The following is a 13,093-nucleotide window of genomic DNA, read 5'->3' on the forward strand; positions in this document are numbered from 1 at the left end:
ACCTCGTGCGGCCAGCCCGCCTTATCCCCGGGGCCTTCCCGGCGAGCGCGCCTTGTGGAAAATGGCCGCCCTTCCCCCTCCCTCAGCCCGCGTCCCTCTTCTTACCTGAGGTCTCGTCTGCTCCGTCGTGGTTGGAGTTCACCTCCTTTTTACTGAGTTTGGCCGCCGGCGCCGACATGGTGCAAGAGGGGTGAAGAGCGAGGAGAGCGGAGGAGGTTGCAGGCTCGGGCCTGGCTGCTTAGGGAGGAGGAGGAGAGAGGAAGCTCCTCGGTGAGGCGGTGCAGGGACCGCTCCTGGGAAGGGAGGGGGGGACGGAACACCTCAGCAGTTATCCCCTCCTTCCTGCGCTGCCTTAGAGCGGCTGACAAGCGGCGACCGAGGCCCAGAGCGGGACAGGGAAGAAAGTGCGATGGCCGCTGGTGCCTTGTGTGAGGTAAATCTCGCTCGCGACCAGTGTGTGTGAGGGAGAGAAAAGAAGGGGAGGGATGCACAAACAAGGGGAGCTCATGCTGCGGATGCGCGCTCAGTTCCCGCCGCACGCGGTGAGGGGACGGGATACGGCGGTGGGTGTGTAGCGACGCCCACCCCGCGTACCCGTGTCCTGTAACCCTCTAGGCGCCGGTGGCCGGGACCTTATATAATGCAGATGGCTGCACTTTATGAGGGGAGTTTATCAAAACGGGAGCAGACGGAATCTGGAATAATTACTTATAACAAGCCATCAGCTTCTCTGTTTAGTTTGTTCAGTTAAGCTTTACAACAAAAAAAAGATGTATGGAGCTGATGGGTTGCCATGGGAACCTGCTCCAGATTCTGCCTGCTCCAGTTTTGATAAATTTACCTCCATGTGTAGATGAAAAATCCCATTTCATAAAATCAATTTGTCGTAGTCATATGCACAACACTTTTACATTCTGGCGCTAAGGACGACCTGGACTTGTCAGACGCATCAGAAATTGCAAGAATAAATGTCGCCCGGCTTTCCTGAATTTGGCTCGGGACTTTTTAGTACCGCCATGATGCCCAAAAAGTAGCTTTATTATGGGGAACCAAGCAGGGGTGTCCCGAGGCCGGGTGTCACCCCGTCTCCAGACTGGGTGACACCCCGACTTCTGGGCTGTTTGACGAATGTGACGATTTAATAAAAAGTGCTTTACTACTTGCACATATCATCGAGTGCTGGTGACATCTGTTATGGACTGTATATGACACGGCGCCATCCGTGTTGTCACTTCAAGCACCAACCTCGCACCAGAGTATCAATATAAGATACTTTGCCTGACGAAGGGACCTGGCACGGTTCGGAAACATTGCATATTGAAGGTCATACTGCAAGAGCCTCAATGAAGATGATTTTTTGAAGCTGGCGTGCTGACAACATACTGTATCTTATTTTGAAGTGACACCTGAACAGCAGTGGCCTTAAAATTAAAGTGGTAGCTTTCTTCTTTTCTTGTAGTTCTTATCCCATAAGGTTGAGCTGGCCATACACATCGCATTTCAGCCATTTCCTGCTAAATCAGCAGAACCCTCGATTCTTGGGTGATCGTGCCTGCACCACGGGGGAAAAATTGTTAGCTAGAAAGTGACAGCAGCCAAAAAGCTTCAGTCACTGTACAGGTTATATGACAGCCGGCGGGGGAAATCTTCAATCCATGCTATTTATCGAGGATGGGGGAATCGTGAGAGTGAAAAATCTTAACCTGTATGGCCAGCTTTATTAAAGGAGAACTATGAGGTGAGTGCTTTTCACTCACCTCATAGTTCTGGCCGACCTGTGACAATGAGACTGTCGCAGGTCGGCTCAGTAGATCGGGAAGTAAGCGAACACATACCGGCGTTCGCTCACCTCTCGATCCTGTCACAGCTCTCTGCCGTGACAGGGGAGGGGCTGGATTCGCCCCTCCCCGCTCCAATCCGCCAGCGCTGACTGGCGGAACGGACGGGGGAGGGGGCGGGTACAGCTGGCTCTGCCTCTAGATAGGCAGAGCCAGCTGTCAGTCACGCAGCTGGGGGCGGATCCCGGCACAATTGTCGGGATCCGCTTCAGCTGCGGCGTCTCAGTATACCGCAAGCTACAGCTCGCGGTATACTGAGCCTAGGGTGACGGGAGGACGCTAGTTTGTGTCCTCCCATTACCCTAAGGAGAACTATGGGGAAAAGCCTTAACCCCATAGTTTTCCTTTAATAACAGTATATTCCAAAAGTGTGTACAGCCAAACATTTTTGTTTTGGATACCGTAGGGAAGATTGTAACCCCCATCGGTCTAGGTTTTGCTGCCTGTGTCCCATTTGGAAGTTATCACTCACTTCTTTTCCATTGATGTTTTGGAGCGCGGATGGCTCCTGGTTGGCACCCGTGTTCTCTCAGATGGTGGAGATTGTGGTTGGATGGAGCAGTGAGGTTTCTCAATGTTTGCATACCAACCAGCTATCTTTACTGTGTTAGAAACCCCCAAACATGTAAATACTGCATTAAATAAAATAGGGTCTAATGTATCAAAAGTTATCAGATGATATCAGCGCCTGAACACATATCAAAAGGTATGAGATGATATCAGCACCTAGAAATTGTATCAAAAAGCTATTGGATGAGATCGGTGCCTTAAAAACATATCAAAAGCTATCGGATGATATCAGCGACCCAGAAAATGTATCAAAAGGTATCAGATGATATCAGCGCCTAGAAAACGTATAAAAAGGGATCAGATGATATCAGCGCCTAGAAAATGTATCAAAAGGGATCCGATGATATCAGCCTAGAAAACGTACCAAAAGGGATCCGATGATATCACTGCCTAGAAAATGTATCAAAAGGGATCCGATGATATAAACGCCTAGAAAACGTATCAAAAGGCATCCGATGATATCAGCCTAGAAAACGTACCAAAAGGGATCCGATGATATCACTGCCTAGAAAATGTATCAAAAGGGATCCGATGATATAAACGCCTAGAAAACGTATCAAAAGGGATCCGATGATATCAGTGCCTAGAAAATGTATCAAAAGGGATCCGATGATATCAGCGTCTAGAAAATATATCAAAAGAGATCCGATGATATCAGCGTCTAGAAAATGTATCAAAAGGTATCAGATGATATCAGCGCCTAGAAAACGTATCAAAAGGGATCCGATGATATCAGCGCCTAGAAAACGTATCAAAAGGTATCAGATGATATCAGTGCCCAGAAAATGTATCGGATCAGATCAGCACTTAGAAAATGAATCAAAAGGTATTTGATGAGATCAGAACATAGAAAATATATCTAAAGGTACCGGATGATATCAATGTGGATAATTACATGAGCTCTGTTTCTACATACATTTTCTGAGCTGCTCCTTCGATCAGCTGATCCAGAGATGTCGGTCAGACAGCGGCACCCAGTGTGCAAATTTTGTCCGGTTCCTTGTGAACCGGCTGAAATCCGCACAGTCTTTATTATCGGTAATATCGGTTACCAGTAATTAGGGATGCACTAATACCTTTTTTTTCGGTATCGAGTACGAGTACAGATTGAAAACATTTCGCCTCTCGCCAATACCGAGTACCGGTGCCTTTTACACTGATCATCAGGAAGTCAGGCGGCGGATCATGACCCATCGCCCAGCGCCCTGATTGCCTGTGAAGCCGGTGTTCTAGCGAAATAACACTGGCTTCACTTGTCAAGGCTTCCTGAGCAACCAGGAAGCCGGGCGGCGAGTCATGAGGTGGCGTCCAGCTACCTGATTGGTCAGGAAGCCAGGCTGCCTAGCAACAAGTGAAGCCGGCTTCCTAGCCAATCAGGCAGCTGAGCGGCACGTCATGACCTGGCTCTCAGCTTCCTGATTGGCTAGGAAGCCGGCTTCACTTGTTTCTAGGCACCGTGGCTTCCTGATCAATCTGGAAGCCAGGACGAAGGTCATGACATGCCACCTTGCTTCCTGACTGGTTAGGAAGCCAGGCTGCTTACCAACAAGTGAAGCTGGCTTCCTAGCCAATTAGGAAGCCGGGCGGCACATCATGACCCGCCTTCCGGCTTCCTGATTGGCTAGGAAGCCGGCTTCTCTTGTTCCTAGGTAGCCTGGCTTCATGACCAATCAGGAAGCCGGGAGGCAAGTCATTGGTCTAATTGGTCAGGAAGCCAGGCTGCTTAGCAACACATGAAGCTAGCTTCCTAGCTAATCAGGAAGCCTGGAGGCGGATCATAACCCACCACCCGGCTTCCTGATTGGAAAGGAAGACAGCTCCATGCTCCCTCAGCACTGCCGGTCAGGGGGAGATCTCCCTCTGACCAGAAGTTCTGGTATCGGAGGTAAGTATCGGAGCATTTGGGCAAGTATGAGTACTCGCCCAAATACTCGGTATCGGCACCCATACTAGTATCGGTGCATCCCTATTGATATTGAAACAATTTGTAAATATCGGCCCCGATTATCGGTAGACCTGATAATCGGTCGACCCCTAGTCACAATATGTATGTTGAAAACAGAAACCAACATGCAGAGCCACAAAATAATGCTGCTGAAATCTAAGTGGCGTATGGCCGTGCCGGCACAGACCAGCCTGAGAAAAGTTGACTATTCAATTGACTTTGTCAAAGGAGTCAGGTGGAAAATTGTCAGCCAAACAGCGACTGCAGCCAGTCATCTGAAGCCACTGTATGGGTATTGTGGCAGCTTTCAGAATACATTAGCTGGCGGGGGAGCTTTATCCATCCACGCTGTTTAGAATGGATGGAGAATTCTGCTGGACTTCTTTCGCTCAGCCCGTAGGCTGAATAAAAGAAATCTAACAGGGTTATTCACAAAAGGGTGAAGAGTTCGGAGGAGGCAGGAGAAGTGAACAATCTAGGATGACATAGCTGAAGTGGAAAGTGAGTTGAATTGGAGGATTTTTCAGAATCAGCTATTTTGTCCTAGATTGTTCACTTCTCCTCCCTTCTCCAAACTCTTCACCCCTTTGTGAATAACCCTGTAAGTGTTCGGCCAGCTTAAGAGACCACCACTGATGTTTTTGACTAAGTGCTCTTAGAGTGTGTTGGGGCAGGGGCGCTTGGATTAACCCAAATAAAGAGTCCCACCGCACTCCTGACCGAGAAGCCCCATCTGGGGGGGTGCTGAAGTGGCCGCAGATGGCGCCGCTAAATACTTACATAACAGAAAAAAATGGTCACCAGCACTCCAAGTTTTGTTCGAAATCCTTTTATTCATTCTTGCAGGTCATATCGCCATGCGACCCTTTGTGAATAACCCTGTAAGTGTTCGGCCAGCTTAAGAGACCACCACTGATGTTTTTGACTAAGTGCTCTTAGAGTGTGTTGGGGCAGGGGCGCTTGGATTAACCCAAATAAAGAGTCCCACCGCACTCCTGACCGAGAAGCCCCATCTGGGGGGGTGCTGAAGTGGCCGCAGATGGCGCCGCTAAATACTTACATAACAGAAAAAAATGGTCACCAGCACTCCAAGTTTTGTTCGAAATCCTTTTATTCATTCTTGCAGGTCATATCGCCATGCGTGGCAACGTTTTGGAACCTGTCCGGTCCCTTCACAAAATATTTTATAGCCTTTTAACTAACTACACTGTATTTATTTATTTACAGGTATTTACAAAGCGCCGACAATTTACGCCGCACATTCCTATAAGTTTCTGCCCTCAAGGAGCTTACAAACTAAAGTCCCTTTTACATACGGATACAGGGCCAATTTACACAGGAGCTAATGAACCTTCCAGCATGTCTTTGGTGTGTGAGAGGAAACCGGAGTACCCGGAAGAAACCCCTGCCAGCACAAGGAGAACATGTGAACTCCATGCAGATAGTGTCCTCACCGGGATTCAAGCCAGGGGACCCCCAGTGCTGCAAGGCAGAGGTGCTAACCACTAAGCCACTGTGCTGTATTTTGTAAAGGTTTTTTTGAACCCTTCCCATGACATAGAAAACACACAATAATGCCTATAAATACGATGTGCATGATATTCAATAAAAACCCATACAAAAATCAACTTGAATGCCAATTTGTACAAGTGACATTCACTAAGGGCCCATTCACACTGAATCAATTGCGTTACTATCTGTTTTCTAACGGATGGTAAAGCAAGGGCAACAAAAAATGAATGGGTGTAAATGGCACAGTTCACACTAGAGCGTTGCGCTGTTGTCCATTTCGCTGAAAAAGTAGAGCATGTTCTATTTTTATTTTAGCACAACTGAACACAATGTGGGAAAAACGTGTGCTAATAACGCAATGCATTGCAAGCTTTACAGTATAATATGTGCACTCTGGACATGCTACTTCATATAAAGCTTGTCCACAAATGTTTTTAAAAGGCAAAAAAAAGCGATGGAACGCAACGCATTGCATGGTAATCAGAAGGTAAAATCGCAGGTCAACGGACCCTACATGGACCTGCGAGTTCCGATTCGTTTTAAGGTGTTTTAGGGTGTGACTGCACCCTAAATGTTCACTGCACCTTTCTGGTGCATGTGTTTTAAATGAGTGCTTACTTCACCTGCAGTGAATGTTTGGTGATTGTCACATTCACCGCAGTATACATTTGCCCCTTAATATGTACAGGTGAAACTAGAATAATTAGAATATCGTGCAAAGTTCATTTATTTCACTAATGCAACTTAAAAGGTGAAACTAATATATGAGATAGACTCATTACATGCAAAGCAAGATAGTTCAAGCCGTGATTTGTCATAATTGTGATGATTATGGCTTACAGCTCATGAAAACCCCAAGAACCCCAAATACACAACCTCAAAAAAGAAGATTATTACATGCAATCAATAAAACAAGGATTGTACATAGAACAATATCGGACCTCTGAAAAGTACAAGCATGCATATGTACTCAGTACTTGGTTTGGGCCCCTTTTGCAGCACTTACTGCAATTACTTTTGCACGATATTCTAATTATTCGAGTTTCACCTGTATATGTATTCAATGGCCCCTTTCCAGCGTTCTAAAATGAGATCCCTGTGCAGCAAGTTTTATTTGCCCCGAAAAATACTACAGTGTTCCGAAACTGTCTGGGATAGACGTGTTCTTAATCCGATTCATTCTTGAAGGATGAAGCTGATTAGTTGGCCAACAGCAAGTCCCTGTAGATGGCCTATTTTAAACATGGCTATCATCCACATGCTTTCAGCCGTCTGCTAAACATTACCTTTTGTATCACTTGCCCCTCCTACTAGATTGTAAGCTCTCACGAGCAGAGCCCTCCCGACCCTATTGTACTGAAACTGTATTGAATTGTAAATTGTATTGTCTCCACCATTTTGTAAAGCGCTGAGCAAATTGTTGCCGCTATATATAAATCCTGTTTAATAATTATTATTTGTGGATCTGTTTATGAACTAAACCACTCTGTGTACAGTATGCATTGATCAGAAACATGGCGCAGAAACACAAAGGCATACAGGAAAACATGCCTTAGGTTAGGAAGGCGCAGTAAAGGGGAGTGTAGGGTTGGCTGTTCATTGCTGAGCGTCTTTTGCATAATTTATTTGACAGTGCTAAAGAGTCGGGCTTGTGGGCTTTGAAAAGGCTTAACACTTAAACTTTTCTTTTTTTTTTTCTCTCCCTCTCTCTCTCTCCCACCCCCATTTTGTGTCATCCAGCCAATGCTGCAATGTAGCCATTGTTAGAAGCTTCTGTGCATAGCCTTAGAAAATGTGCCTCTCTTATTGCTCAAACAGCAGGGGGTCTATTAGATACTTTGTGGATACAGCTTTACTGGAATATCCCCATCTTTACCACACATTTGTTATTTTTACAGTACTATTATTATTATTACTTCTATTATATTATCATTATAATTACTATCAGTGTTATTCACAAAAGGGTGAAGAGTTTGGAGAAGGCCGGAGAAGTGAACAATCTAGGACAAAATAGCTGATTTGGAAAAATTCACCAATTCAGCTCACTTTCCAGTTCAGCTATTTTGTCCTAGATTGTTCACTTCTCCTGCCTTCTCCAAACCCTTCACCCTTTTGTGAATAACCCTGTATATTAATATTATTACTACTGTTGCTATTATTATAGCTTGTGATCATATAAAATTAAATATAACTGTAGAAATTATACAAAAATCATTTTAGGCCCCTCCGGATCAGTTGTGTTACATTACCAGCCGTTTTTTAAAGGATGGTAAAACAAGGGCAACAAAAAATGAATGGGTGTGAATGGGCCAGTTCACACTGTTATAATGCGCGCTAACGTAATGCATCGCAAGCTATTACAGTGAAGTATGTTCACTCAGGACATGTTACTTCACATAAAGCTTGCAAGAAAAAGAAAAAAAAAGTGACAGAACTCAATGCAACGGAAGGAAATATGAAGGTACAATCACAAGTCAACAGACCCTCCGTTGACCTTTTCAATTTTGGTGTTCATGCTGTGAAGTTTTTGGCAGAAACAATACTGTCACACTACTCAAGGTTAATGCCTTTAATGATCCTTGAGGCCTAGTTCACACCAAGGCGTTTTGCACATTTTTGCGCAATTTTTTTCTGCATGTTTTTGCACTTAAAAACGCGCGTTTCTCCCTGCATAGGGATAGCTTTTGGGACCATAACCGTGCGTCATCCACCTGAAAATAGCTCCTGCTTCTTTTAGCGTGACAGGCATTTTGTACTACACGCGATGCAACGCTAAGGTGTGAACAGCTGCCACTGACTTGCATGGGAATATATGTTTTGCTCGTTTTCGCACACGACTAGATCCATGCGTAAAAACGCTCAGGTGTAAACACTGAAGGTGATAAGGCACAAAAAGTTACCGTTTCTTGTGTGGTGGTGGGGGGTGCTTTTTATTGATATATTCTGCAATCTTAATGAGAAGTGCAAGTCAATCGTTTTACTAATTACATTGGTATTAAAGATAACTCACTTAGCCCTCTTTACCATCTTGTCTTTAAGTAACTGTAATGTCTTCCTTTTATTGTAAAGCACTGCACAAACTGTTGGCGCTATCTAAATCCTGTATAATAATATTATAAAGACAATATTAGTTAAAGTGACATTAAAGTCAAACTTTTTTTGCCCCGTCCCAATCCTGCTGTAAGGACTCACCTTAAATGATGCCTTTTGAGTTGATCCTCTTCTTTATTACTGTCCTTTTCATCTGTCCCTCCAGCGCTGGTGTGGGTCTCCGATCCAGCGCTGACTCCTCTGCCCTCCTCTCCTCTCATGTCCCACGGTGTGTATGCAGGTGCACGCTGCTCCATATACTTACCTTGTGTCTCCCCACGTGTCCCGGCCAAACATCTGAACTGCACATGCGCCCGCCCCATTATCCTTGGCGGCCGCCCGAAACTCTTCAGATGTTCGGACTGGAGAGCGTGACGAAGACACAGGTAAGTTTAAATCCTTTTTAAAGGATTAAAAAAAATGTTTTTGCATATATCTACTGCTTGCTAGCAGTAGATATATGCAAAAACCGCTGAGGTTTTTTTTTAACCCTTTAAGTTAATACCCACCCCATCACCAACTTCTTCCACTAATCAGTTCAATTATAACCCATATAGTAGCCAATGACATTATCAAGAAATGTTTAAGTCATCAAAGATAACTAAAAATCAAAAATACTGCATTTTCCAGCAGCAAAAGCAGAAATAAATGACAGTATATCCAAAGTCAGTTTGTTTGATGTAGAGTAGAGTATAGTTAAAACTCTTCCTGTATCACTTGCCCCTCCCTTTTAGATTGTAAGTCCTCAGGGGCAGGGCCCTCCTTACCATCTTATCTTGAATTGTATTGTGATTGTAATGCCTTCCTTATATTGTAAAGCTCTGCACACATCCTGCATTATAATAATAATAATAATAACAACTCTTGTTAGGGTTTTTCCTTTCACAGTGTTCCTTTACTTGCTGCTCTGTTGACACAACAGGAACTACAAGAAAATCTCTGCAAAAGTGAAGGAAATTTCCTCTTACATACTTGTCACCAGAACATGTGTTCCCATTGTGAGATTTTACCTCTATTCCTCTTTTGATGGACACTTATATTTGGATTATCTTTTATTTTCCATCCCTTTGAGAATGGTTTTTAGGACAAAAAGAGAAAGTGAATCTTTACCCCTTGCCACTCACTCCAAAACTTAAAAAAAAAAAAGAGAAGTGTTTTGGCTTTACATACGCTTTAGTTTAATCATAAATATGATGAACACAAATCTGTCCTTTGACAAAATACAAATAGAAATAAAAAAGAAAAAAACAATTACAGAAAAGGTACAGCGGTGGTGTATGTCTTTTCTTTATTGGTTACTAGCAGGGCTAAAAAAATAACATGTATATAATTTAGTACAAAGGAAATATTCCCTAATAATCATCATTTGTATATTCATATCCAGAAGAAGGTAGAGCTTTCGGTCTGTTTCAAATTTTTTTTACAGGATCGTGTTAGCACCGCTATAAAAATGAGAGAGCGAAAGCAAGAGTCTGAAAAGGAAGTGTGTTTACTGTTTTGTCTCTTCAGAAATCCCCTAGAGCTCTGGGAATTCTTTATCATAAAATACAGGATTTACCATAGCAATATATAAACAAAGACTTTATATAATTTAAAAAATATATATAATAAATCAAATGACCCAAAATCATTATAGCTTCCCTATAAAGTATACTGGAAGCATAATGCTCTGAATAATCCTTGATGCTAAACATCGTGGATGGAGATCGTCCGACGCCCGGAACAGGATCCAAGTGCCCTGAGAAAGCTTCTGTCTATGCACCAGAAACGTTTGTTAGCCATATAATTTTTATTGTTTTTAGTCTTTGCCAGGTTATTTTGTGGGATACAATAAAGAAGAGTGATTTGCCATGAGTGCCCTGGATTCCATTTTCCTAGATTGTGCGGACTGTTCGGCTGACAATTTTCCACCCGTCTCAAGTTTGCTGTGTATGGCTAGCATTACCTTCCTTCTTAACACAACAGTCTGCCCACAGCATAGGCAGCACTTTACTTGATCTTCTAAACAAGAAAAAAAAAAACAGAAAATAGTATCATACTTACCGTAATTTTCCTTTACTGGTGCCTATTCAAAGCAGCATACACATGATAGAGCTCAGCCCCAATCCCCACCTACAGGACCAGTGTAAATCTATAAAGAAAAGGTCATCTACCAACGTCATTGGTGTGCAAGATAATATCTCATCCCAAACACGATTTTATTGCAAATAAATTCTGTCCTACAACTTTTAATGCAAAGCCATCAGGCCGTCAGGCCGTAGCGAAATGCATGGGCTCCAACTATTGCCAAGCTTCAGTAGGATCAACAGTTAGGTCAGGCACCTAGAACGTACAGGAGGATATCAGTACTACTCTAATTGTCATTGTAAATTCAGTGCTACAATGTCTAGACTAGTGGTTCTCAACCTGTGTAACCTCAGGACCCACATTTGTCCTTTGTCATTAAGTTGCGACCCAAGTTGCACTGCAATGTTCCATGTTGCGGTACTATGCTTTCCGGTGCAGGCGATCGAACTGTGGGTGGGAGGTGCGTTTTGTTTGCCATTACGAAAAATTGGAGTGGATCCTCAACTCTGGGTCCAGTGTGGTCTTCTGTGCTGTGATGGTGCTCCATCCAAATGTGTATTGCTTGTAAAGCTCCCGTGTGTGCCCGTAAAGGTGTCGGGAGCCAGAATGTGAAGAGCTGTAAACAATGCACGTATGGATGGAGCTCCCTTGCGGCCATAGCCCCACACCATCCCACCTCAAGTCGACACTCGGCACCAGGCATCATATTTTTGAACGGCTGCCCGGTGCAAGAACTGACAGTGCTTCTCTAGGGGGATGCTGAGGATCCTCTCACCTAGAAAAGTGGAAGGCATGTGGCGACCCACTGAACATGGGGTCGCGACCCACTTTTGGATCACGACCCACTAGTTGAGAACCAAGGGTCTAGACCAGTGGTCCCCAACCCCCGGGCCACGGACCGGTACCGGTCCGTGGATCAAATGGTACCGGGCCGCAGATGAAGCAGCGCGGCGCACAGGCGAGCGGCGACTCGCGGTCCATCGCCTGCAGTGTGTGAGTTCCGATCCCCCGCTCTGCCCGGCGACAGCGTGCGTAGCGCAGCGTCATGAGATGAAAAAGTTAATCTCCAGCCAATCACAGCGCGCGATGCAATGAAGGCATCACAAAGCGGCAACACGCGACCAGCCAATCAGATCACAAAATTGATAAAAAAATTATTAAATAAAAAAAAAAGAAATAATTAAATAAACAAATAAAAAGTGATAAAAAGTAAATAAAGAAACAGTAAAAAAAATTGACACTAACCCCGCTGCCCTGCCATCTGGTTGCCATTCTCCATTTATTCAATCATTAAAGTAGTATTAAACTCTCATACTTTTTTCAATAATGAATCTAGATCAAACAAATATACATTGTCCAGCAAAGTCTTTCTTTTCATTTGTGCCCAATAACTTACAGTCATCATGTTTCCAAACAGCACCAGTACTCTCAGCTCAGCTTCCCTGAACTTCCTATCCAGTATAAGATCACAAGGGACAGAGCAGACTCCAGCAACTGTTCATCTACTAGCTTGGAGAAGGAAGGAGAATCAGTGAGCAGAGGAATAGACTTCCTGCCGTGTCTGTGTGTTTGTGGAGAGGCACACAGCTTACTAGCACACACAAGGGTGGCTCCATAGGACCCTACAAGAAAAAGGAACCACCCTAAAACGGGATATCAGAGTCAGGTCTCAGGGAAGCAGCTGATTCTACAGGAAACTACAACTTTTAAACACCAAGGAGCAGCATCCATTGTAAGTGTCATTGTTAAACTTTTTGACTTTAATATAACCTTAACAGAAGGAGGCGTAGTGGAAACCCATATCATTACAATCATACTACATGCTGCAAATAGGGCTCTAGAAATCACCACAGTAGTATGTGTATCCAGATGTCAGCCAAAGTATCCCAGAATACAGGTAAGAGGGACATTCTTTTATATGTACACCTTATGCAATTAATCTTAGTGGCAATTATAATGGGTGGGACGTGTCATTATTTTAATTTGGTTTCCCAACACTATGTGCAACACATGTGCAAAGTATTCTCTTGGACATACACTAGATTACCATAAGTATCGGGACGCCGGCCTT

General features: G+C 44.1%; 1 protein-coding gene across 2 annotated transcripts in view; it reads right to left on the reverse strand.

The window, feature by feature from the left end:
• The window catches only part of SET (SET nuclear proto-oncogene), a 7,446-nt gene extending 6,961 nt beyond the window's left edge, over positions 1-485 (reverse strand). For both annotated transcript variants that reach the window (XM_018565518.1, XM_018565517.1), the window contains exon 1: positions 106-485. In XM_018565518.1, coding sequence (XP_018421020.1) covers positions 106-178 — 73 coding nt within the window. In that variant the 5' untranslated portion in view covers positions 179-485. The remainder of the gene's footprint in view (positions 1-105) is intronic.
• Between the last annotated feature and the right edge of the window lie 12,608 nt (positions 486-13,093).

This window comes from Nanorana parkeri, unplaced genomic scaffold (assembly GCF_000935625.1).
Source record: "Nanorana parkeri isolate BGI_ZX_2015 unplaced genomic scaffold, ASM93562v1 scaffold854, whole genome shotgun sequence".
Classification (NCBI taxonomy): Eukaryota; Metazoa; Chordata; class Amphibia; order Anura; family Dicroglossidae; genus Nanorana; species Nanorana parkeri.